We start from the raw sequence: 25,982 nt of genomic DNA on the forward strand, positions 1-25,982 counted from the left end.
AAAAGAGGGACATGCATGTGGTACGTATGACAGTATGAGTCAGGAACATGAAGTGCCTGAGAAGAAACGTATGTTTCTGGTGCTGTTTCTTCAGGTTTTTGCAAAGTGGATTGGCAGAGGAGTGAGAGAGAAGCAATGATCAGGAGAGTGGAGAGAAACGGACATGAAATTCATACGCAGATGCAACTACCAAGGAAAATTGGTGGTCGTGGGACTTCAAATTCTATCAAAATCAAGAATGTTATAAAAGTAATAGAGGGTAGGACATCAAAGGGGTGGTGGCGCAGTTGGCTAGCGCGTAGGTCTCATAGCTAAAGCGAGTGATCCTGAGGTCGAGAGTTCGAGCCTCTCTCACCCCAATGTTTTTGTTCTCTTTTTCGTCTTTGCAATAATTTTTTGTTTGTTTTTATTTTTGGATGCAGATTCATGCTGAGTTCTTTACAGACCGCCACTATCCGTTCTTCGAGTTTGTCTTACTATCCATGTTTTAGTTTAGTTTAGCTTTCTTTGGGCATTTTTCTTCAAACTAACCTAAATAACGTATGATTTGCCAAAAAAACCGTAAATAACGTATGACATGACAGCAACATATTGCAAGCAGCATGAAAAATAGAGAAAATCTACATCAGAAATGGACAACGTATGGGCTTCAAATATTTTTTTTTAAAACACGCCAGACGTCTGGACGCCCGTGCCTGCACTCCTTCTCCCCCAGCCCGTGCCCGCCTATGCGGGGCCCGCACCGCCCGACTGCACGTGGGGAGTCCCCGCTCGCGCCCCCTCTGCTCCTCACGCGCATGCACACAGCCAGCAACTACCGCAGGTGGCTACGCCAGCATCCAGAAGAGGGAGGGGCGGCTGTTGCCCAGCCGACGCCAGGAGGAGGAGACACTGAGGCGAAGGTGAGGCAGCAGAAAAGCAAAGACAGAGATGTAACACCCGATCTACTTTTAAAACATTCGGATGCAACACTAGCAACATACGTCTGAAGGCAGATGAAACACATGAAACATGCATATGAAAGACTAACTGCAACACAAGATCTACTTTTAAAAAACATTCAGATGAAACATTTGCAACGTATACGTATGAAAACAGCTGAAACACTTGAACACATGCGTATGAAATACTTGCAAAAAACACTTGAAAAATACTTCATATGTGTGAAAACATATGCAACATCCAAATAAAACATTTTGCAAACATACGTGTTGAAAACGAGATGAAACATTCGTCACATATACTTCAAACATACGTGTATCGCCACCGCAACATATGCAATATTCCGATCTACTTTTGCAACATCAATATGAAACACTTGCAACATCCAGATAAAACATCTAAAACAATTAAAACATACTCTTTTGCAACATGGGCTTTTGCTGGGACGAATGGAGGCTCGCCGGCGTGGAGGTGGACGGCGGCACATGGACCTCGCTGTGCGGCAGTGGCACAGGCAACTCGCCGACGGGCGCGGTGTCAGATGACCTCGCCTGCTTGATGGAGCATCCGTCATTAAGGCTCGCTGGCTCGGTGGAGGCGATCGCGGCTCGCCAGCTCAGCGGAGGCGGTCGCGGCAAGCGGGCCGGCCGCGGCGAGGAGGCAGCGCGGTGGAGGCGGGCGAGCAGACAGGGCCCAATGGGAAATGCGGTGCGGAGGAGGCAGCGTGGAGGAGGCCGCAGGGGATGGGGCACGGCGCTGCAGGAGACCAACGGCGGCGAGGTGAAGTGGGATGGGCATGACGACACAGGGAGGAAATGGTGCAACGAGCATCAGGATGTGCAGGATGGGACAAGCGGATCAGTACGCGCGGATAGGAAAGCAGATAGGGTTACTGAGCGAACGACGCGTACGGAAGGGAGACGTACGTCCGATCACTTCAAAAAAGAACGTGGATACATCTCTGCATTCTCAGTCTGAAACAGCAAATGGGTGCAACTGCCATTTAGGCTCCATCCGCTTCACTGAGAAAACAAGCCGAAACACTGTTTCGACTGATTTGTTGTGAGAGAAAAACACTGTTCCAACTAAAAAAAAACAAGCTAAAAAATGCAGATTATAAGAGAAGCGAACAAGGCCTTAACAGGATACTTCTCATCAGGATAGACAGACAGATAAAAACACACTGTATTTCAAGAGCCATTTGCAATGTTTTTTGTCGTTATTCACTAATAACAAGGCAGCAAGAGCCCACGGGCTTGGAATTTGATGACACTTGAAAGTCAGGCAGAGCCCATATTACATACAAAAGAATCAAGGGTAACAAGCTACAGTCCTGAGTATCCACACCCGCACTTCGTTTTCGCTCGTTCTAGCACGATCGCAATGGCGAAAGCCGCGCGCTTTGCCACTATGCTCTTCAGGGAGGGATTCCTTCGTCGAGCAGCCGATCGCCAAACAGCGGTATCATACAAGGTATTCTTAAACCTTTTCAGATATTTTAAACATAATAAACAAAGTTACACAGGTTGTGACATGTTACTTTTTACCACCACTTGTAACCCCTACTACAACGTTGCTCACCTGCATACACAAACAAAATAAAATTACCAACCTTCACTTTACTGGGGCAAAGCAAATGCACAGGTGTGAGCAAACAGCATAACATGCTTACCAATTTTCCCTTGTCATCTACTGTCATTGGGTTTTCAACAACAACAGTTACATTCTGCGATTGGTTCGTTGGCTGCCCAAGTTGGACAAAAAGAATTTTGTGAGAAATCACATTAAACTTACATGAATTTTGCGATAATTCGTAAAATAAACATACCGCAGAAGTTGACGGGATGCTGTATGAATTTCCACTTGATGCGGGTAGTGCAGGTGGCAAAGGTCTCACAGGAGTCACCTGATGTTAAAAATTTAATAAATATGTTAAAATCAGGGCAGTGTCATTAGACACTTAAGACTATTTGTAGCACAAGCAGACCCATAAAGGAAATTAACATACCCCACCAACATTTGTAATGAAGTTGCAAATAGCACATTTGACAGACGGTGCTCCATATGGATACATCAACACTGTTTGGCACTGGCCACAGTTCACATGAGCTATGCTACTCACTGCAGAATGAACAAAAATGGAGTGAGAAGACAAATTAATAATATAAATGATATCATCATACAACATGTGTGCATGCATAAATCGAACTTCAATTATGATGGTGACACACACATCAAAACACAGAGTAGGAAACGCTATTAATCTGCTTGTTGCCTTTACATTTCCCATGATTGAATTGCTTTATGTAGTTACTCAGGGAAACAGATTCTTTCGAGATGATGCGCTCACCCCCATCCCCCAGCAGGATGAGGAAGTGCCCAACTCAGAAGCTGGGAGAGCATAATGCACTGAATTGCATTAGTGCTAGCTGTTCACTGGTGGCAAGTGTAGTCCAATCTATTGACAGACTGCCTATGTGCTGTTCAACATGCAAGAAGCTTTATCCTGATTTATGTACACTAGGGGTAGATAAACCACTAGCACAATAAAGTATCCATTATGGTGCTCGTGAACTTAATGGCAAAACAACTCTTCTGCCTGTATCGAACATGCATCCTACTCTTGAATTTTAACATGTTCATAGATGAAAAATCAAAAGCTTATGGATCTGCAAGATAAGTTTACATTTACACATACATCAGTACCTGGTCTGACAAGATTGACTGTGTTACAACATGAGCATCTTACAGTTGTTGCACTGCGAGTATACATCAATAATGTCTGGCAGCCACCACATATAAGTCGAGCCATCTCCATTGCTGCACAAGAAATTCACCATTATTTCATAAGCACACGACAAGAATTATTTGAGGTGAGAGATTCTAGAGGAGGGGAACAAAATAGAATGAACAGGGTACCATAAAGTTCAAACTGTTTTTTGGACTAACCATGCCATTACCATGTACTAACTCAAATTTTTTTGTTTGACTAGCTATAATTATTTGACATTATAAAGGACCTACTATCAAGGTCACATGACCTAGTCCCCATGTATATGATAATCAATGAAAGCTTGGTTATGAGGTTTTCCAAACAAAAATGAAGTCATATACTGCAAGTTGGATTTAAATTGACTTTGAGACTAGATAATACTAATTCTATGTTAAACAACAATACAAAGATCTCTATTTCTCATACCCAACCTCTGTAAGAGCTTGGAAATCTGGTATTGCAACCGACACCGAGAATGCTACATAAATTGTAACTTCAACTCGGTGTGGTAAGTTAACAAAATACTACCAACCAAATACAAAGCTCATGATGGTATGCAGCTTTAGAGCTATGTAGTTTGAAGGATAGCTAACAGTCTCATTTAAATTACTGGGCAGTACCATGCAAGCAAGGTCAATCAACAGTGGAAGAAACGCTAGATGGTGTGAGATAGAAGTGTTTAGGGAAAGATAAAGCAGCCCATATCAATGAAAGTATTGTCAGACTGCAGTGGATATAATTGTGTGAATGTGGATGACATGGTGCTTCTCTCAAGATTTCAACTGCACTCGCAGCTCGTAATATTTTCTACAAAAGCATTTGTATCACCTCAATTTAAATCAGTGGGTACTAGTGCCTGCAGCTATAAGCCTACAACTGATGTTTTCTCTACTTTTCCCAGAAACACAAGTTTCAATTGCATTTGCTCCCTCAAAGGGATGTTTAACAGCAACAAATCAGAGGGACATAGTTCATCGTTAGAGCAAGGAAAGTGACAAACCCAAACAGTAAAATTGTGCAGTAGCAGAAAAAGGCAGTAGATATGAGTGTAGCAGCTGACATCCAGCAACAAGTTTATATTTCTATTGAAAAGCAAAGCATGACAAATTAGCCTGTGAAACAGATCTTGTTCAGTGGGGAAGGATCATTCCTCTTCTTTACCTTTACAAAATATAAGTTGGTGATAATATATCTGGATTAACAGAAAGACTATTTACAGATGACATCTAAAATGCAAGGACTCTATCAGCGCAACAAGTGTACAATACTATATTGTAATATTTAATGATGCGCATGAGCTTGTTATGATGCACCAACACTCAATGGTTGATATGATTGAGCAAGAAATACTTTGTAAATGGGGCCATGAGTAAGTTGCAAATTGCAAGATATCAGACATTATTAGTTATAAGGCAGAGCTCATCCCTCTTCCATTGGTCATCCAAACCTAAACTATGTGATATCAGTACCTGCACACACTTGACACTAAACACACAGCATAAAGCTGAGATAGATTGGACATTTGGACTTAATGATTGATGAAAACACTCCAGCCACCGAAACCTGATGAATTACTCATCAATATCTAAATTTAGCATTTCCCTAGGTAGACACCAATAATGACATCCTCTCCGGGACACCCCAGACCTGGTCTGCCCCTTTAATTGTCACCTATGTATTTGCATCACCAGTCTCCTAATCCAGCATCAACAAGATTCTAAATCATGACATAAGGATATGACATTTATTCCCCAACCTGCAATGTGTGTGCCTTTGATGTTCAGTCATGAAAAAGATAAACAAAAGCCCAGACGCGCTACCTGGAGGCGGCACATTGGTGACCGCGTGGCATACTGCGCAACACACGCTCGGAGCACCTCTTGGGTAGAGCAGAACGGTCCTGCACCCGTGGCACACGATCTGGCTCTGCATGCCTGCAAAAAGTTCCAGCCAAAGCCACTGCGGATGAGCACATAAGCATATACACTATCAAAGCAATCCCATCACTGTCCCATCCCAATCCCACCCCCAGTCCAATCCTATTCTTGCTGTACCAAATATCAGTTGCATCCCACATCAACCAGACATCAACGATTAACGTCTCAACGAGCTTGGGGCCATCGAAAAAAAAGCCCCCTCCAGCTTCTTCTAATCCCAAATCCCGCACACGCCATCCGATTCTCCCACACCGATCGCCCTCACCAGCGCGATTAGATCTCGCTACAGAGCGTCGTACCATCCCCATACCTCCAGCAAGACATCGGAACATCGAAAGGCGCCGGATTTACTGCGTGCGTACCTCAAGAACCGCGGGGGGAGGAGACGGCAACAAACCCCTCCAAGAACCAACGGGATGAACCAAAAAAACGAAAGGACGCTGCGAGCGGGGGGGAGCGAGACCGCGAGAGGCACCGGTAGCGGCGGCGAGAGGCAGGCGCCACCGATCTAGGACGTGCCCCTCGAGGACGGGTCTCGCGGGTGCGGCAGGCAGGCGGGTGGTTATTAGGTCAGGTCAACACGGCCGGAAGCGACGAGAGGTTGGGGACGACCCGCAGGAAGCGTGCGCCTTCCCTAGTACGTGTCCCCGCGGAGAACACGTAAACCCCCGCGCGCCCGCTTTCCGCGGAGACGATCGAGCGGCCGAGGAGGCCTACAGTGGGAACGGACGGCTGGGATTTTGACACGTCAGCCTAGAAGCGTTCGTCCCGGCACAGCACCGACCTGGGGTCGGAGAAGATGAGCGCTCTGTAGCCTCTTCGCGAGTCGTCTTCTTTCTCCGACGAAAATTTTCCACGCACCCAAAAAAAAAAAGGAAAAGAAAATCGGGGCTGAAACCCTAACCCTAGAGGAGGGAAGGGGAGCGGAGAGCCGCCGCGATGGCGGAGGAGGCGGAGGGGATGGACCGGTTCGACATGGAGGGGGACTTCGAGGGCGGGCGGTTCGGCCGCGACGGGGAGTTCTACTACCGGAGCCGGCGGGAGCGGGCGCCGCAGACCCGCGACGACGCCATCTACGGGGTCTTCGCGGAGGGCGACTCCGACTACGACTCGGAGGACGACGAAGAGTCCCGCCGCCGCCGCAGGAAGCGCCGCAAGGACGGCGGCGGCGGGGAGGCCGACCTCACCAAGCCCGTCCAGTTCGTCTCCACCGGCAAGTTCATGCCCACCCAGGAGCCCGAGCCTGAGGAGAGGCCGGGGCTCGGGCGCTCCGACGCCACCACTGATAAGGCGGAGGTGGCGGAGGCGGAGGAGGAGCAAGACGACGAGGGGGACACCGAGATGCTGCCGGCGATGTTCGGCAAGATCAGGGACGGCGCGCGCGCGAGGCGGGAGGAGAAGGAGCGGGAGCGTGAGGCGGCGGCGCGCCGGCGACAGGCGGCGGGTCTCGGGGCGGGGGACCCAGCCGCGGCTCCTGGGAGCCTGGAGTCGAACTCCAAGGTGGCCAAGATGATGTTGATGATGGGGTACAAGAAAGGCATGGGCCTTGGCAAGAATCAGCAGGGGATCACCGCACCGGTGGAGTCCATTCTGCGACCCAAGAATGCAGGCCTGGGGAGCGTCGAGGGGTTCAAGGAGCCCAAGACCCTGTTGCCTAAGGAGAACGTGCCGGCCCCACCACCTCCACCGGCATCAGCGTTGAAGGAGAAGCGTTGGTACAAGAAGGCTAACACAAAGAAGGCTCCAATCTTGACGAAGAATGAGCTCCTGGCCATGCGTACTGAGCAGGAACAGGAGGAACAGCCTGCTATTGTCCAGAAGGTGATCGACATGCGAGGGCCACAGGCGCGGGTGCTGACAGATTTGAAGGGGCTCAATGAAGAACAAGAGATGGAGGCGAATGATGTGCCCATGCCAGAGCTGCAGTACAATGTGCGCCTGCTTGTTGATGAGGCTAGAGCTGATATTGTGAGGTTGGATGCACAGCTGCGGCGGGAGCAGGAGAAGGTGGCTAGCTTGGTGCGGGAGAAGGAAAAGGTTGCTAAGCAAGAGGCATCGCAGAAACGCCAGCTGCTGGTGATGGAGAGAATTGCAGAGACACTGGAGAAGGTCCGGGAGGATGATACATCCGGCATGCTCACTCTGGATGGATTGATTCAGACATTCCATGGGTTGAAGGTGCAGTTTGAGGAGGAGTTCAAGATGTGTAGCATTGCATGGATTGCTTGCCGATATGCTCATCCATTGCTTATCCGTGTCTTCCAGGGGTGGCAGCCCCTGCAGGATCCAAAGTTTGGGTTAGAAGTCATGAGAAAATGGAAGGACCTGCTGCAGGGGGACCAACCATATAACTTCTCAGATAGTGCTGCATCAATGACGCCATATGTGCAGCTTGTTAGTGAAGTCATCCTACCGGCTGTGAGGATATCAGGAATCAATTCGTGGGAGGCTAGGGAACCAGAACCAATGCTCCACTTTCTTGAGTTATGGGATAATAAGAAGTTGCTGCCTCCTGTTTTGCTTCAATCAATACTGGAGCATGTAATCATGCCAAAGCTCTCAGCTGCCGTGGATTCATGGGATCCTCGCAGGGAAAGTGTACCAATCCATGTCTGGGTGCACCCATGGCTGCCAATGCTAAGGGAAAGGATAGAGACCTTGTGCCATTCTATTCGATACAAGTTGAGCACTGTCCTCCATGTATGGCAAGCGCATGATGCTTCAGCATATGCAGTGTTGTCTCCGTGGAAAGACGTGTTTGATTCGGCAAGCTGGGAAGACCTGATTGTGCGGTATATCATTCCTAAACTGAGATTGGCACTGCAAGACTTTCAGATCAACCCAGCAAACCAGAAGCTCGATCAGTTCAACTGGGTGATGTTGTGGGCATCTGCAATCCCAGTACACCTCATGGTCCATATGTTGGAAGTTGATTTCTTCAGCAAGTGGCAGCAGGTCCTGTACCATTGGTTGTGCTCACCAAATCCTGATTTCAATGAGATAATGAACTGGTATAAGGGATGGAAGGGCCTTTTCCCACCAGAGTTACTTGCCAATGAGCGCATACGGATTCTGCTAACTGCTGGTCTTGACATGATGAACCAAGCTGCTGAAGGACTTGAGGTAGTGCAGCCTGGGGCTAGGGAGAATGTGGGTTACTTGAGGGCAACTGAGAAGCGGCAGTTTGATGCAGCACAGCAAGCTTACCATGCTGTCCCAGGAGCAGCCATGGCGGATTTGAGCTTCAAGGAGTCTATACAGGCATATGCAATGGAGCAAGGTTTGCTATTTATGCCTAGAGTTGGCAAGTTCTACAATGGCATGCCAGTTTATGAGTTTGGCACCGTTAGTGTTTGCATAGACTCTGTGAAGCGACTACTGTATGCACAACTTCAAGAGGGTGTTGAGAGATGGAGTGCTGTAACTCTTACACAATTGATGGACATGAACCGAATGGGAAGAGCACACTAGTAGATCGCGTAGTCTTGGAGTTGCATGGCATTTTTAGTTTCTTCCCTATTGTGTAAAACTCTTCAGAGGTGTCAACCATTAGCTTTTTTGAACAATAACTCTGTTGAAGAAGAAAGGGGTTGGATCTATATCTAAATGTGCTGGATAATGCTGTATGTCTCATTGCGCTGCCGGTATTTACGGTTACGGTGCTGCTGTCAATATGATGTGGCTCTTTAGTAAATTCTATCCGGAAGCTCTGTTGTTACTGCTGAAGGACTTATGTCTTATGCTTATGCAGTTGCTGGCAGATCCTAATTACTCTGAGCACTTCTGGTTGTGCACTAGAATGTGTTTGTCTTCTAGTACGCTTTTGTCGCTATAAATTCTTTATTAATTCTGTATTTGTTCACACAATTGAATCTCCTCCCTCTAAGATTGCTTGAGTGTTGGCTTTTCCTCCAAGTCATAAGTCTGATAGAATGCCATGTGAGTGGACAGTGATGGTTATAATTTTTATTCTTGATGAACTTATTATTTCATATACTTTGTTCAACTGTTGCTTCAACATAGTTGACCTACCATACTCCAGGAGAGTTGCTGTGGATGGCTTTTGCTAAATTTTTATACTGGAAGGTGTAAATAATGGTAGTGACATTTATTCTAAAGATCTATTGTTTGCTTGTGGAACAAAATTTATGGAGTGTTAGATTGTTAAAGTGTCATGTTAGTATGGCCTGTGGTCCTGAATGGTCGTGATTCTGTCATTACCATGAGGATCTTCATTTTGTTGGCTCTTGTTATTTTAAATTACAGCAGATATAAACACCACTAGTTCATGCCAATATAATTGAGCTATCTTGCTTAACTGTTTTTTATTTTCTTTCTTAGGCCTGCAGGCTGAAGGTTACTCTATTACTTGAACTAGTACTGCCTATCGACCTGCTGTTTATTATGCTGTTCGACAAAGTTTTGACTAATACTATCATCAAAACACAAATTGTTGGTGCTACGCCACCCCCTCCACACCCCCCCCCCCCCCCCCCCCCCCCCCAAAAAAAAAGTGTAGATAAGCTATCTTCATCTTTTAAAACCCAATCATGTGTATCTAAATCTGGGAAATGACTGAGCATTGGTACTATTGCTCCCTTAAATTCTCGAGTGACCTGTAATTTCTGGATTTGTTTCTTCATCAAGTTTGATTTGATGTTGGCATGTTTACAGTTTGATCAGCTATTCATGATTCATTTTTATACTCTCTTAATCTCATTATGATGCATATCTATAGGTTAGACAACTACAGATTTAGTTCATGTGACTTACGATGCCGATGTCAACTTTGTGTACCTCATTGTTCTGAACCATTTGAAATTCGAATCAATGTTATTTTTAACTGACAGTTGTATAGCCAAAACCGCTATTCTCAATAATCAAACTAGTAGGATGATAAATATACAAACTGACATTCTTACAATGTACTAAAACACAAATAAAAACAATTCATGCTGCTTCCATTGTACAGCCCATTTTTTTCGCAGGCATCTGATCCTTTAACTAGTTCTATCAGGGGCTCTCTACAACAGTGCTACAAGCTAATGCAAGTGACCAGTGAGCTGCTCAGTGCAGGAGACATCGATGGGCATAAACTGAACTGAACCGGCTCTACTGTCCTGACTCTGAGGTCCATAACGTCTGTGATCAAGCCAGGCCTCATGATCTTGTCACTTACAGCACACGCACCCTTCAGCATCTTGGCGACCAAAAGACCTATTTTCAGCAACCGGCGTGCTTCCTCGGTGAGTGTCCAGACCTGACAGAATAGCAGAAATTTCAGATGATTTAAATCAAAGTCTAAGATCTGATAGCACTAGCACTTCTGGCATTTTGAAGCTAGCAATTTTGAAGGTCTGATCATTTGCTCTACTTTTACAAATAAGTTAATCTCTCATAACTCATCAAATTTTTAATGAATCAACTGTATTCATAAGAATTGGATCAATACCTAGAAACTAGGAACACAACAGACCAATCAATGCAAGTAGCTCTTACTGCATAAATAAAAGCAACATGAAAAGGATACCTTCCTTGAACTTTCCTTTGGAATTCTACCAACTCTAGCAAGTAGATTGTGCTTGTTCTTGTCTTTTTTTTCGATTAGTGCTTGTGCTTGTCTAATATGTGTTTATATAAATAAATTGATCAATCATGCAAACAGCACCTCAATTAGGTAATCTGAACAATGTCATCTCATCTATGTACTATAGTGCTTTTCTGCTTTGACATAAAAAATGGTTCTTCCTGTAGTTTGCTGTCTAAACTTGCTAGACAACCATATTCAAATAACTAACAATACAGTATGAGAACCATTATTGGGATTGTTCTTCACCTTTTCTAGGAGGAACTGCTCGTCAAAAGGTAATCTGGGATCAGTGTGACATCTGCCACTAACAATCTCCAGCAGCAGTACACCAAAGCTGTAGACATTGGCCTTTTTGGTCAGCTGCCCTTAGATGGCATACTCGGGCGCAAGGTATCCACTGAAAGAAGAATACAAGTCAACTCTGTTTTCCTATACATGAAAATCAACAGGTAGTGCGCCACTACTTATAGCGTCCCTGCAACCCTGGTGCTGATATGTGTCTTGTTGCCTGGGAAGTTTGCCAGCCCAAAGTCTTCTATCTTGGGTCTCAGGTTTCTGTCAAGGAGAATATTGCTCGCTTTGATGTCACGGTGGACGATTGGTGGACGGACTTCACCCTTGTTCTCCAGTCAAATCTGATGCCACTGCAGGAATTACCTGCAGGAAAAAAAGGACGCGCTGGTTGAAATATTGCTGTGGTTGAAGCTACTCCAGTATGAAGAACATTGCCACGTTGTAGCAATTCAGCAACGGGGGCCTCACTTGCAACAAGAGTTTTTTTTTCTCTCGATTCAGTAAAGGGCGTGCTTGTAAAATCTAACTAACCAAGCCATGTAATTTGGCATGTATTCGGACCTTTTTTATCAAACTTTAATGAAATGATGCGCAGCTCTCTGTGTTCGAGAAAAAAACAAGAGTTGTTATTTTTTCCTCGATTCCTAAAATTGCAGCAAATTCTTCTGAGATTCATGTGTTCCAGACAGGAACATACTTGGGCACATAATGACATCTTACAGGAACCAGAGTACCTAATGTCTGAACTAGGCTACCTCAGAGATTAGAGCAACCTGTATCTGGACACCTCAACCTACCAGGCCAGGCAGACACGGCCGAAAGAACCCTGTCCGAGCTTGTTTTCCGGGCAGAAATTTCTTGCGGCTTTTCTCAGCTCCTTGGACGAGTAGATTTTCACATTGCCCATGATTGGGATGTCTGCGAACAGAATCGAATGAACCACAGTAAGGTTCGATTGAAAGGAAAAGTTTACCTTGGTCATGTTGCACAATCTGGCTTCCGAGGAATTCTTCTTCCTCCAGAAAACAGGGAAGCAACCCATTACTATTGATTCGAGCTCTCTTCTTTGGAATTCAGATCTTCAGATATGGAAAAGAGATGCTGGTATCTACCTGAGGAAGAAACTAGTCAGTGGACTTGAAGAGACCAATCACCAGAAGTCAAAACTGTTAGTTTTAGCAACCTTACTCTTTCTGCGAGAGCAATGAAAATAAAGAGTAGTTAATCGCACCCAAGTTTGCAGATTCATACAAAGCTCCTCGGAAGAATGAGCTAGAAGTGCTTCAAATGCATGTCGTAGATCAAGGTCAAGAAGCTATATGGCTACAAGTGTTGCTATAAATCTAGAGGGCCCATATGCAAATATACTAGTATAGTCGTATAGATAATCCTCATATTTGTTTCAAAGGAAAACAAAAGAATTCTGGTCTGCTTTATGTCATAAAAAATACCTGCAGAAACCAATAGTGTTTTTTTTATAAACAAGAAACCAATAGTGTTGTACTACTACCTTGACTCATTAAGTTCACAATTCAAATAATCAACTGAGAATTCAGACAAAGTATGTTATACTAACTTATAAGCAGCACTGCGCCAGATATGGTTCGCGGCGGCGGCGGCGGCAGCGAAGGGTTAGGGCCTGTTTAGTTTCTAAAAAATTTTGCGTAGTACTTGTCACATCGAATCTTGCGGTACATGCATGCAGTACTAAATGTAGATGAAAAAAAACTAATTATACAGTTAGGTGAGAAATCGCGAGACGAAACTTTTGAACCTAATTAGTCCATAATTAGACACTAATTGCCAAATACAAACGAAAGTGCTACAGTGGCCAAAATCCAAAAACTTTTGGATCTAAACGGGCCTGGCTATTGTAGCACTTTCGTTTGTATTTGGCAAAAAATTATCCAATTATGGACTATTTAGGCTTAAAAAATTTGTCTCGTCAATTACAGACAAACTGTGCAATTAGTTATTCTTTTTATCTACATTTAATGCTCCATGCATGTGCCGTAAAATTTGATGTGACGGGAATCTTGAAAAATTTTGGATTTTGGCTTGCATCTAAACGTTGCACGCCGTTCTCGAGAACGTCATAGCAGAGAACTTCTGCAGCCGGTGCCACACTGCCGCAAGCAATGCTCGGACCGGACGGGCGACCGGCCGGCATAATTTGGGAGCGAGGGGAGCTAGCTAAACTCAGGGATGGAAAGTTTCTTAGCGTTAACTAAAATGGCATCTTCATGAATTACCCGTCCTAAGAAAGTCCAAGATCCACGAGAGATTGGAGTTCCAAATTTGTTAACTAAAATGGCATCCGCATGGATTACTTACTCATCTAGGAAAGAGTCCGAGATGCCGAGGAATTGGAGTTCCAAATTAGGCGGCCGCGACTGCGAGCGGCTGGCCCCCCCCTATGCCCCTATGCCCCGGGTCCTAAGTCTTGGTCCCCAATCCATTCATTGCGTTGCGATCCTCCATTCATTGCGAGAGATCATTAGAGGATCCCGTCCAATATATCGAAGCGAAGAGGAGGAGGAGGGGGACGGGGGATTGTGAGCGTGTGCTGATGGCGGCGGCGGCGGCCCCATCGACGGGGAGCAGCAGCAATGTGGAGTTCATCCGTGCGCGCAGCGACGAGCCGGAGTACCGCCGCGTGGTGCTCGCCAACGCGCTCGAGGTCCTAGTAATCAGCGACCCCGACACCGACAAGGTCCGTCCCCGGCCGCCGTTCGCCTGCTCTGCTCCTCTCTCGCGGAGCGCCGCCATAGTGACACTATTGAGTAAACAATATGGAGCAGATTTACGTTAACCCAACAATTTTTAAAGTCTCCAGGTCGGTGACACTATTGAATCGCATCCATGGAGCGATTTAAGAATTGTTTACTCAGTACAGGACCGTGTTCTCCAAATAAATCCAAATCGCTCCTGGACCTTCCTGCGTGGTAGGATCCTCGGCATCTTCCTCCCTCTTATGTGACTTTGGTGCAAGCACGTACTGAGCACTTGCAGGACTGTGCCCAACAACCTATTATTATTTCATTATTTGCCATGCATGCAAGGCAGCCTGACAGTCTACGCTATAGTGGCGTGGGACGCTGTTTTTTGAACAATCTGTTGCTGTAATCTTGAAGAGGCAACATCGTCTAAAAAAATATTTGATGGATACCAGTGTCGTTGTACAAAAAAAATAATTTTCTTCTAATCATAGTCATGATTTCTTACCATTTGTTGTAATCTTGAAAATACACTATCTGTTTCTTTGTTTTTTTTCCTGGTCTTGGTATTGAGTTTATTACCATGTCTTGCTTACAGAGCACATGCTATTTTAAGCCAGCGAGAAGTATCCTGGAGAATATGATTATATGAAATATACCACAGAGGTACATTCTATTCACCAATTCCAATCCAGGTAGAGGTTCGGCGGGGGGAGGGGGGTGTTGGTGCTTCATGCTCATTTCATTTTGCAAAAAAAAAAAAAAAAACTCTTAAGTTCAACAATTAGCATAAATCACACAACCATATAGATTTGGATGAGTTTCAACTCAGTTGCAGTGTGCTCTATATGATTTAAGAAGCTGAGCCTGTCACAATGTGAGACATGAGTTAGAGAAAAGACGAGAGGAAATGCTTTTATTAGGCAGGCGATGACAGGAGGCGTTTTATGACTCGTGCATTGTTCGGAGAACACTGCTTGTAAGGTTCTACGAAAAGGCCATAGGGGCATGGTGGTTAGAGTACAGCTCAAATGGTTCAACCTTCCAGTCTTACCATACATGAGCAATGCAAATCTGGGTGTGATCTCGAACAAAATACACTTAGCTCTGCAGCTCGTCTGTGTTTGGATATTTTGGTGGTGTCTTGTTACCCTTACCTGGCAGGGCAAATGCTGAAAAAAGGCAATAAAAAATTCCTTTCATAAGTCAGTGAGTAGCTAAGCTCTCTACACCTCAGACAGTTTCCTGCCTGGAATTCTGTTATTATGATTTGTTTAGAAGTTGACTATAGACACCTTATATTTCTTTAATAATATTCCTAGCCACTTTCAGTGGACTTTGGTTAAAACTTTGACTATTTGGTATGATGTGAAAATATCAGCATGGCGGCTCTTGCGATGCAACTACATACGCAGACACAACGAATTTCTTTTTCAATGTCAATGTGGACAATTTTGAAGAAGCCTTAGATAGGCAAGTTTCTTGAGCAGTATTTTGTTCTCAGTTTATCTATGTATGTTGGATAAGCTTCTGAGTTATGTTCTGCATTACTGCATGGTTGTTCATTGAATAAAAATGTGGTTATTCCTGATGCACAGATTTGCTCAGTTCTTCATTAAGCCACTTATGTCACAGGATGTTGTTCTTAGAGAGACAAAAGCTGTTGATTCTGGTGAGCAGTTGTTTTGTGCACGGTGACTCTACTTGCATTTGACAAGGCATATCCCTCTATTTGTATTCCAAATAAAATAAATAGTAATCCCTTGTTTCCAAAATATAAGTCGTTTTAGTTTCCCCCTAAATCAAACTTCGTTATCTTAGATGAAGTTTACATAAACATGCACCTGACATCTACAATATCAAATAAATGCACTACCAAGACATATTCCATGGTGGATTTAACAAAACTAATTTGATGTTGCAGATAATAGTGTATTCTTCTATTAACTTGCTCAAATTTAAGTTTGACATAGTGCAAAATTAAAATGACCTTATGTCTCAAATCAACTAGCTTTGATGGCTTATTATTTTTACCTAGTCTGAGCTAACAACCCTAATAACTCTGTAATGTGCAAATGTTTTATTTGCAGTAAAGAGATCCACAACATGTCTATTTTTTCTATTTTATTGACCTTACAGAACACAAGAAAAAATTGTTGTCTGATGGCTGGAGAATGGATCAGGTACTTGAAAGTTCCTTGGAAGTTCAGCATTGTCAGTTAAAGATACATCAGATAATAGTTCTGTGTCATCTCTCTATCAGAAACAACAATCAGTAGTGCATAAAGGCATTTTTTAGTACACAATTTTCTTATTTGCGAGGTGTGCTTCAATATATTAAAATAATAGTTTAAATCTTGAAGGCAGTAATAATTATGTTATTGCGTTATCAAAGTTTTGGTTCTATTAAATATCCTAGTTTACAAATTTTAATTTTATAAGTTATGCTTCCATATTATGAGAACACCGGTGTAAATTTTTGTTGCGATCATACTCACTTTGGAACAAGAATTGACCATACATTGCATTATCTAAGTCTTGCTTATCCTCAAAATATCTTCCACTTTTCAAACTTACCATTTCACTTTAAAGTTTTGATCCAATAGCCATGCTACATTGTGGCCTCAGTTTCTTTCTTTTTTTTTTCTCTCACAGCTTCAAAGGCATCTGGCTTCAAAGGATCATCCTTACCACAAATTCAGTACTGGTAAGAATGCTCTATGTTCAGATAGTTGCAGTGGGTGCTCTTTTGGCAGCTTATTATCTTTCTTAGTTTTTTTTTTCTCGAACACGCAGGAGAACTGTGTATCATTGTATTAATAGAAGAAAAAAGAGTCATACATAGACCCAAACCCCACACACACCCCTTGCCATTACACAGACACTAGATCACCAGTTAAGACAGACCAAAAAGACGACCCTACATCAGTCGTTTAGGCTGAACCTCCAGCAGTGAGCATGGAAAGTCACTTGGCTCCTGCCATGCTCCACCATTGCGCCTCCTCCCTAGCCAAAGCCAGAGCCAAGTTAACATTTGGGGTTGCCCCATTAAAGACACAATCATTTCTATACCGCCAGATACTCCTGGCTCCCAGAATGACTAGAGAGTTCAATCCCAACCTAAAGTCTCCACTAGCAGCACTGTCAACTTTTCTCCACCAATTATCAAAGGATTGGTCAGAAGGCTGAGGAGCAAGTGCTGCGAAACCAAAGCGAGATAGGAGGGAGAACCAGAAGTCTCTTGAGAAAACGCAGCCCACAAGAAGATGGTGAATGTCCTCCGCCTCTTGATCACATAGAAGGCACTGATCTGGGTGAGGGAGCCCCCTCTTTGCCAATTTGTCCGCTGTCCAGCATCTATTATGAGCGACAAGCCACATGAAAAATTTGCATTTGGGTGGAGCCCAAGATTTCCATACTCTTTCATAAGGTTCAAAGGCGACTGCACCCTGAAAGAGCGTATCGTAGGCGCTCTTTGCTGTATATTTTCCTGAAGCAGATAGCCTCCAGATGTGCTTATCAGGAACTTCCTCATTTAGCTCCACAGCATTCAGAATATCTGAGAGGTGAAGATACTGGAACAAGGCAGTAGAATCGATCTCACCCTGTATGTCCTCTATCCATTTTTCCCCCGTTAGAGCTTCCGCCACAGTACGTGTACTTGACCTTCTTTTAGGAACCAATGCATATATTAGAGGTGCGATGTCCTGGAGACTTTTGCCACTTATCCATTTGTCCTTCCAAAAGAGTGTATTAGATCCATTTCCAACTTCAGTTATTACAGCCACGGAGATGAGGCTAGCTACCTCTGTACTGACTTGGATAGGTAGATTTGCCCACGGTTTGTTGGGCTCACTCCGCTTGAGCCACGGCCATCGCGCTTTTAAAGCAATACTCAAAGCCTTTAGATCAGCAATCCCAAGGCCACCAAGTTCGCGTGAGCGGCAAACTCTAGGCCAGGCAATGAGACAGTGACCACCCTTTGCCTCTTTTCGACCTCTCCACAAGAAGGCCCTTCTGATCTTGTCAATTGCTTTGAGAGCCCAAGGTGGGAGATCTGTTGCCATGGCCACATAAATCAAGATTCCTGTGAGAACATACTGCACTTGAATAACTCTGCCCGCTCTGGTCAACAAATCAGCCTTCCACCCAGGAAGCTGATCTGCAATTTTGTCGATGATGGGTTGGACCTGCTGCTTAGTCAGCTTCTTGATGGTCAGTGGCAGCCCCAAATATTTGCAAGGGAAATCCAGCATCTCACAGGGCAACAAATTCTGAATAAGGTCCAAATTTTCCTCAGCACAATGGATTGGCAGCACATTACTTTTTTAAACATTGGTCCTAAGGCCAGAAGCATCACCAAATAAATCCAGTAGCTGTAAGGACAAGTTGATATCTGCTGCGTTAGGCTGAAGGAAGATGGCTACATCATCGGCATATAGGGAGATTCTATGCTGGATAGGCCTCCTTGATAAAGGTTGTAGCAGCCCCACTTCAGCAGCCCTTGTGAACATCTGATTTAATACATCCATAACAAGAATAAAGAGCATAGGGGATAGCGGATCTCCCTGTCTTAGACCCCTTCTGTGCAGAATACTTTCTCCTGGGATGCCATTCAAGAGGACTTGGGTTGATGAAGATGATAGGAGGCCACAGATCATGTCACACCAGCAATTGGCGAAGCCCAATTTTCTAAGCACCTCCAAAAGAAAGGCCCAAGACACAGAGTCGAAAGCTTTGGTAATGTCAAGCTTCAGGAGGATTCTAGGCTGCTTGTGAGAGTGTAAGAATTTAACTGTCTGCTGGACCATCATGAAATTATCTTGAATGAACCTCTTTTTAATGAAAGCACTTTGGTTAGAGGACACCAACTCATCTAGCCGATCAGCGAGCCTATTAGCCAAGATTTTGGTCACAAGTTTGGCAAAACTGTGAACCAAGCTAATTGGCCTATAGTCCTTGACTTGAACAGCATTGGTCTTTTTTGGAATCAGAGTGATGTATGCAGAATTCAGTTTTTTGAGATTTCTAAAATTTCCGGTCCAAAGAAAATGAAGTGTTGCCATAACGTCATTCTTGATAACTGCCCAACAACTTTTATAAAACCTGCCAGTGAACCCATCCGGTCCAGGAGCCTTATCAGGCGGCATCCCCTTTATGGTGTTCCACACTTCTTCTTCTGAGAGAGGCGAATCCAAAGTTTCAAGATCAAAGCCAGGGCTGCCAAGGGTGTCCAAGTTGATAGTTCTCCCTCTATCATACTCAGTCCCAATGAGACTATCATAAAAATCTAGAACAGCAGCTGCCTTATCCTCATGCTTTGTGAAAACCTGATCTCCAACATGCAATTTGGGGATGAAATTCTTTTTTTTTCTATACCTTGCATAATGATGAAAAAGCCTTGTGTTGGCATCCCCATCCTTTAGCCAATTCATCCTGGACCTGAGTCTTGATATTGTTCTCAGCAGAGAAGAAAGCGCCAGTGAATGCTTCTTGAGATTATTGCGTAGCCATAACTCATTAGGCTGAAGTGGTCTGCTTTCTTGAGCAATATCAAGTTGGTGGACGATCTCTTTTGCCATGAGCAATTGGGACTTGAAGTGACCAAATTTCTTCTGACTCCAGCTTTGTAACCTCTTGGCTGTTGCCTTGAGTTTCAGAGCGAGGGTATCAAGTGGGCAGGTACTAGGCTGTACAGTGTTCCAAGCATCCTTCACTACTTCTTGGAAACCATCCAGAGAAGGCCAGAAGGCTTCAAAATGAAATCTTTTCTTGCAGCTAATAAAATCCTTCAGCCCAAGAATCAGGGGACAATGATCTGAACCAATTGAAGCATCACACTGCAAGAGACATCCTGGAAACTGATCTTCCCAGTCCAGTGAACAAAACATTTTGTCCAACCGAACAAGAGTAGGGGAAGCGTTAGTGAAGGAGCTGGTCCATGTATATTTACGACCATGAAGAGGAATTTCAGAGACCCCCACATCATTTATCCATCTTCTGAACCTTCCCATCATTGCTCTATTGAGGTAGGAATTGTTCTTGTCCTCCTCCTTATAAATAAGATTGAAGTCCCCGACTACCAGCCATGGCCCAGAACACTGAACTCTGACATCCCTCAATTCTTGAAGAAATTGGATCTTGTCATGATCAAGTTGGGGACCATACACACAGGTCAACCACCACGCACTACCATCAGACGGGCAGAACTGGACCGAGACACTGTAAGCATCCACCCTGGTAGCTCCAATAGTGCCCAGCTGGAGTCGCCAAGCCACCAGAATTCCACCACTGGCCCCATCCGAAGGAAGGTAAATAAAATTATTATCAAAATCACTTCCTAACATGGACAGGACCATACGCCTGGAAACCGTACTCATTTTAGTTTCCTGCAGGCAAACGACATCAATCTTGGAGGAATCCACCATGACTCGAACAGCATCCTGTCTTGCTATTGAGTTCAATCCTCGTACATTCCAATTTAGGATGTGTGCTGGATCCATAATGATACTGGAGAGCAAAAGCGACCAGGAGGGCCAATCAGACAAGACACTCAACCAAGTCAGCAGCAGACACCGCCTCAGGGAGTGCCCAACCGAAAAGAGCAGCCAGGGCCTTAGTGTGTGAAGTTGGCATGGGCTGCTTAAAACACTGCACATATTCATCCAGTGCTTGCTGGCTAATTTGTGCCCTTTCATCGTCTACATTCAGGTCCAGAGCACGCATGACTTGTTTCTTTAGGTGAGAGGGGCATTCCTCTGATGTAGACGCGGGGAAGCCCGCAAGTCGACGACTCCGTCGGGGCTCCTTGCTAGGTGGCTCCAGCTTCTTCTTCCTCCGTTTCTCCACATGGGGAATTGGCAAGATAGCCCCAGGAAATTTTGACAGAGCCATGACGAACTCCGTTGCCGGGCTGGGAGGCGCACTAGGGGGAGCTTCGGCAGCTGCTACAGAATGTGCCGCCCTCTCTTTTCTTTGGGGGTGGCGACGCGAGTAGACCTGCAAGGTCTGCTGAGAAGCTGCAGCCACCGGCCGGGCCACAGGTGGACGCAGCGAGGGGGTGGAGTTCAAGGTGGTAGGAGCAACAGTGGCGGGGAGTGGCGAGATCGAGGAGGAAGTAGCAGCAGAGGTGGGGCATGGCAGCTTCGATGGAGAGGGAGCGGAAGGAGAGGACTCGGCCGGCGCGGAGGGAGCCGACTCGGCCAGCGGCACGAGGACGGCGAGAGTCTCAGCCGGAGAAGTGTTGGCGTCCGACACGGGGAAATCATGGGCCTCGATCAGCCCAACCAGAGAGGGGAGGGGAGAAGGCCCAGATGCCAACAACTCAGGCCCCGTGTGGAGATCAACAGCCATAGGCCCAACAGAATCGGCACCAGCAGCAGGATGCACCGAAGGCCCACAGGAGAGTTCCAGAAGGAGCTCAATCCGTGGCCTAGCGATGCTAGTGATGCAATTACTCTGCCCGACATCCGGATCTTCTTTGCCGTCCACTGCCGTATCCGCGTCGCCGCTCGCCATAACATCGCCAGCAGCACGCGTGCATGCCCCCTCGGTCAGCGATCCCCGAAGACCGGCATCAACGCCACATTCCGCAGGCACCATCTTCTCGGTTCCAGTGTGGAAGCCAGACGCTGCCACATGCAGCAGCGAAAGCCCTGCTGGCACGGCCGCCTGACCAACAATGGCAGCCGCCCGGCCATCAATGCCAAACCCGGCCGTTGAGACATTGCTACGGAAGTTTGACGAAGGGTCCTGAGTCTTCGCATCCAGAACGTGTGGGCCCAGCCGAGTGTGCACCGAACTCCGGCCAGCCTGGCCAGAAGCCGAAGGTTCACCGGACGCCGCCAACATAGCTGGAGAAGAAGATGAAGGCGGCGTGAGAATTCGCCGCCGGCGACGATGCTCCCGATCCGCATCAATAGGGGGAGGTGATGGAGGGCGATCATGACTCGATCCAGGCTGAACCAGGAGGCGGACAGCGATCTGAATCGGATAGAGCAACGTCCGTACCCCATGAACGCCCTCGATAGGAGGTTCCACGATCTCCAGCTTCAACTCGGAGGGAAAGACGGCAGGATCAGAGCACCAAGCCTTCACCACGAACACGTCACGACGATTAGCATTGTTAGGATGCACCCCATCAATCCAGCAAAGGTCGTCCAGGAGAACTTCAGCGGAGGCCAAATCCCAAGCATGGGTAGGGATGCCCTTGAGCTCCACTTCCACAGCCACGGACAGACTCGCTGCAGAGGCCTGGAGAAACCTTGTCCAGCGCATGACATGGAGCCGGGCAGTGGTGGTAACGATGGGGCGGCCTCCGTTGTAGACGATGCCGGCGAGCTCCTCACTAGGCAAGATCAAGAGGAAGCTGGACGGACCCCAGGGATGCAGGGTTAGCCGAGCCTCCGCGATCTCAAACATCTGGGCGACCGTGGCACGGATGAACTCTGACTCGCCAACACAAGACTGGCCCATCAGGATGACGACCAGGGCGCATCGCAGGGCATCTTCGCTGCGGGGACCGGTCTAGAATGCGTCTCGGGATAGCCGGAGCCCCAGCGGGGCTAGAAAGCTCGGCGATAGGCTCCGGGGAGGGATGACTAGGCACCCCGTCGTCGCCGGCGTCGTCGTCCGCAGTAGCCGCACCCGCCGTAGAATGCGTCCGACGGGGTCGGAGACGCCGCATGCGCCAGTGCCCGCTTCCGCCGCCCGTGGCCTCCATAGGCTGCATGGATGGTGACCGCGTCATCTCCGAGACAATAGGTCGCCAGCGCAGACACAGCTGCCTGCGGGCGTTGAGTGGCCAGGAACGCCGGGAAGGGCAGGCACCAGAGAGATGCCCCAGACCCCGGCAAACGAAGCACCGTGGACGGGACTGGCAGTTCGCGGCCTTGTGAGCTGTGGACAGACAGTTGAAGCAGCGCCCGCGAAGATCCTCCGGAACAGGCCGCCGGGGAGGGAGCTCCCGCCGACGGCGCTCGCGGCGGGCACGTCGAGACTCCGAGGTCACCCAACCATCCTTGTCAGGGACGGCCGCCCCAGCAAGACGAACATGGCGGTCGCGCGGCCTGAGGACGAACCGAGCCGGCGCGTGAGGACGAGCCGACGAGACAGCAGTCGCGGACGGAGCAGGCGCGCGGGGTGCAGCGGCCGCGGACGGGCCAGCCAGAGCAGACAAGAGACCACCACGCAGGAGAGCATCCTTGAAAGAAGGCGTCCCGTCGCCGTCGGAGCACTCAGAAGACGGGGAGGCGTCCCTCCAGCGCTGGTCCTTAGAGCGCCCTGCCGTGGCGAAGGGGGATCCCTCAGGCGCCGGAGAGGGAGGGGGCTAGGTGGTCGGCGCGCCCGGAATAGGCAGCGGCGAGTGGCCGGTGGAGCAGGAGGACGGGAGGGGATGGGCGCCGGGAGGTGGAGGGGAAGCAAGAGCGGGAGCGACGGAAGCCATCAATGGACTGTCTATTGATTTATTTGACATGATTTTTTATCTTTCTTAGTTGTTGGATCTAATTTGTTTGGGAAGCAAGAATTTTTTTCTCTCGAATACGCAAAAGGCTTGTGCATCTTTGCATTTGAGGTAGAAGGAGTTTGTGGTTAGAATGATGTGCTTGTAAAGTGCCCTAGGGGGATGAGAGGAGTTACAACGCAAGCTAAACCGCCTGTACTTAGCAGCTCAAGTCTATTACTCGTGTGGGAAGCAAGAATTATGCAAAGGAGAGGAGCCAAAGAAGCTAGTAGTATTGATTTTCAATCACTCACAAAGGCTACTCATACATGGAGGTAGTACCCTTCTTATATAGGCATTTAGGTCGGGCTGCTTCAGTAAACAACATAGCTACAGTAACCAACTTTCTATCGGTACCTTTTTTTCTCTCTCTAGCACACACAGCTGCGCATTATTGCATTAATAGAAGCATAGATCTCAGACTGTTACAACTCAGTTCAAACTAGCAATCTAGGGACATCTTCTGGCCATGCATTATTGTGTATTCATGGGAATTTTTAATCTCAAATATGTAATAAGTTTTGGATTTGTCATTTTGATTTTTCTAATTTTCCATTTATATCAGGAAGTTGGGAAACACTAGAAACTAAACCAAAAGCAAGGGGCCTGGACATCAGGCTTGAACTTCTGAAATTTTACGAGAATTATTCAGCAAACCTTATGCACCTTGTTGTTTATGGAAAGGGTAAGTATTGCAAATTAGTACACTGGAGTACATAAGCCAATTTGTTACTGATAAAATGATTTTGTAGAGAGCCTCGATTGCATTCAGGGCTTGGTTGAGCGTATGTTTAGTGACATAAAAAACACTGATCAGAGAAGCTTCAAATGTCCAAGTGATCCTCTTTCAGAGGAACATTTGCAGGTAGAAGATGGAATGTTGACAGTTCTATTTGTCAGCGCATTTGACAGTTCCATTTGTTAGAGAAAATATTGGTTTAATGATGGCAAATATGGGCGATTTCTCATATACTTGTTATACAGCTTCTTGTCAAAACAGTGCCAATAGAAGAAGGGGACTATCTAGAAATTACATGGCCAATTACACCTAGCATCCAGTTTTACAAAGAAGGTCCTTGCCATTATCTGAGTCACCTCATTGGGCATGAAGGCGAGGGGTCCATCTTCCATATTATAAAGGAACTAGGTAAGTTTACTTCCACAGTTGGTTGTTGTACTTATACTTTTGCTGACCTTTTCTACTGAGATATAGTCATGTCATCCTTTACTTGTCAACTTGTAACATATCTAATCTGGCTACTGTAGGATGGGCCATGAACTTAACAGCTGAAGAGAGCACTGACAGTTATGAATATTCCTTTTTCTCAGTAAGCATCAGGCTCACTGATGCTGGTCATGGTCAGTTTTCATCCATATTTGCTTACTTGGACTAGCATAACTATTTTAATTTGAAGCACTTTCATATTACTTAAGCCTTTTATGCTGCAATGATTGTACATTGTAGAACATATGGAGGATATTGTTGGGTTGATCTTCAATTATCTTCATCTATTAAAAGAGGGCGGAGTCCATGAGTGGATATTTAATGAGGTAATGGAAAGGGTCATGGTTTACATCTTAAGTATTATTATATTCAATGAATTGCTTAATTTTTATATTCTCCTTTAACAAAATATTTAGAGGCTGTTGCCAATACTGGGTTGATAAGTCATAATGTCAACTCTTCTGCATGTGGTTAGCATCTTGTGGAACAAATGAAATGATTTACATTCAGTTACACATAAAATAAATGCTAATATTGTCATTTTCTAGCTTGTGGCGATAAAGAAAATGGAGTTCCATTATCAAGACAAAGTCGATCCAATCAGCTATGTGATTGATACTGTCTCAAATATGCAGGTATATTTCGCTACAACCTATAACATGGTCCAGCTTTTGCAGTTATTTCTAATATAAATTTATCTTTATATTTATATGTAATATATTGTCTTGTGGTATTCTCTTTCATTGACAACACTAATCAACAAACATTCTACTGAGTACAATTTTTTTATTGAACTGTATCTTCATCTGTTCATTATTATCCTTAGACTTCAGTTCCAAATACTTGTCAGCTGTATTGCAGTTGTTCCCACCAGAAGAATGGCTGGTTGGAGTAGCATTACCATCAAAGTATGCACCACAAAGAATAAATATGATACTCGATTAACTATCACCTGAAACAGTAAGGTACGCTCTGCAATCTGCCATCTATATCATTATCCTT

General features: G+C 45.8%; 2 protein-coding genes, 1 non-coding gene and 1 pseudogene across 3 annotated transcripts; 3 read left to right on the forward strand and 1 right to left on the reverse strand.

The window, feature by feature from the left end:
- Positions 1-272: 272 nt before the first annotated feature.
- Positions 273-359, forward strand: TRNAM-CAU (transfer RNA methionine (anticodon CAU)). Its single transcript is given in 2 exon segments — positions 273-310; positions 324-359. It is a non-coding gene; the product is annotated as a tRNA-Met (tRNA).
- Positions 360-2,100: 1,741 nt separating this feature from the next.
- LOC136509559 (protein LOL2-like) lies at positions 2,101-6,228 on the reverse strand. The gene is made up of 6 exons (XM_066504323.1): positions 6,015-6,228; positions 5,536-5,649; positions 3,649-3,762; positions 2,951-3,063; positions 2,615-2,848; positions 2,101-2,523 (listed from the first exon to the last, which is right to left on the reverse strand). Exons 2-6 carry the CDS (start codon positions 5,645-5,647, stop codon positions 2,479-2,481), a joined length of 618 nt encoding a protein of 205 aa, XP_066360420.1. The 5' UTR covers positions 5,648-5,649; positions 6,015-6,228; the 3' UTR covers positions 2,101-2,478.
- Positions 6,229-6,398: 170 nt separating this feature from the next.
- LOC136509558 (septin and tuftelin-interacting protein 1 homolog 1-like) lies at positions 6,399-9,502 on the forward strand. The gene has a single exon (XM_066504322.1). It carries the CDS (start codon positions 6,592-6,594, stop codon positions 9,121-9,123), a length of 2,532 nt encoding a protein of 843 aa, XP_066360419.1. The 5' UTR covers positions 6,399-6,591; the 3' UTR covers positions 9,124-9,502.
- Positions 9,503-14,105: 4,603 nt separating this feature from the next.
- Positions 14,106-25,982, forward strand: part of LOC136507736 (insulin-degrading enzyme-like 1, peroxisomal) — a 34,565-nt pseudogene continuing 22,688 nt past the window's right edge.

Source organism: Miscanthus floridulus, chromosome 15 (assembly GCF_019320115.1).
Source record: "Miscanthus floridulus cultivar M001 chromosome 15, ASM1932011v1, whole genome shotgun sequence".
Lineage (NCBI taxonomy): Eukaryota > Viridiplantae > Streptophyta > Magnoliopsida > Poales > Poaceae > Miscanthus > Miscanthus floridulus.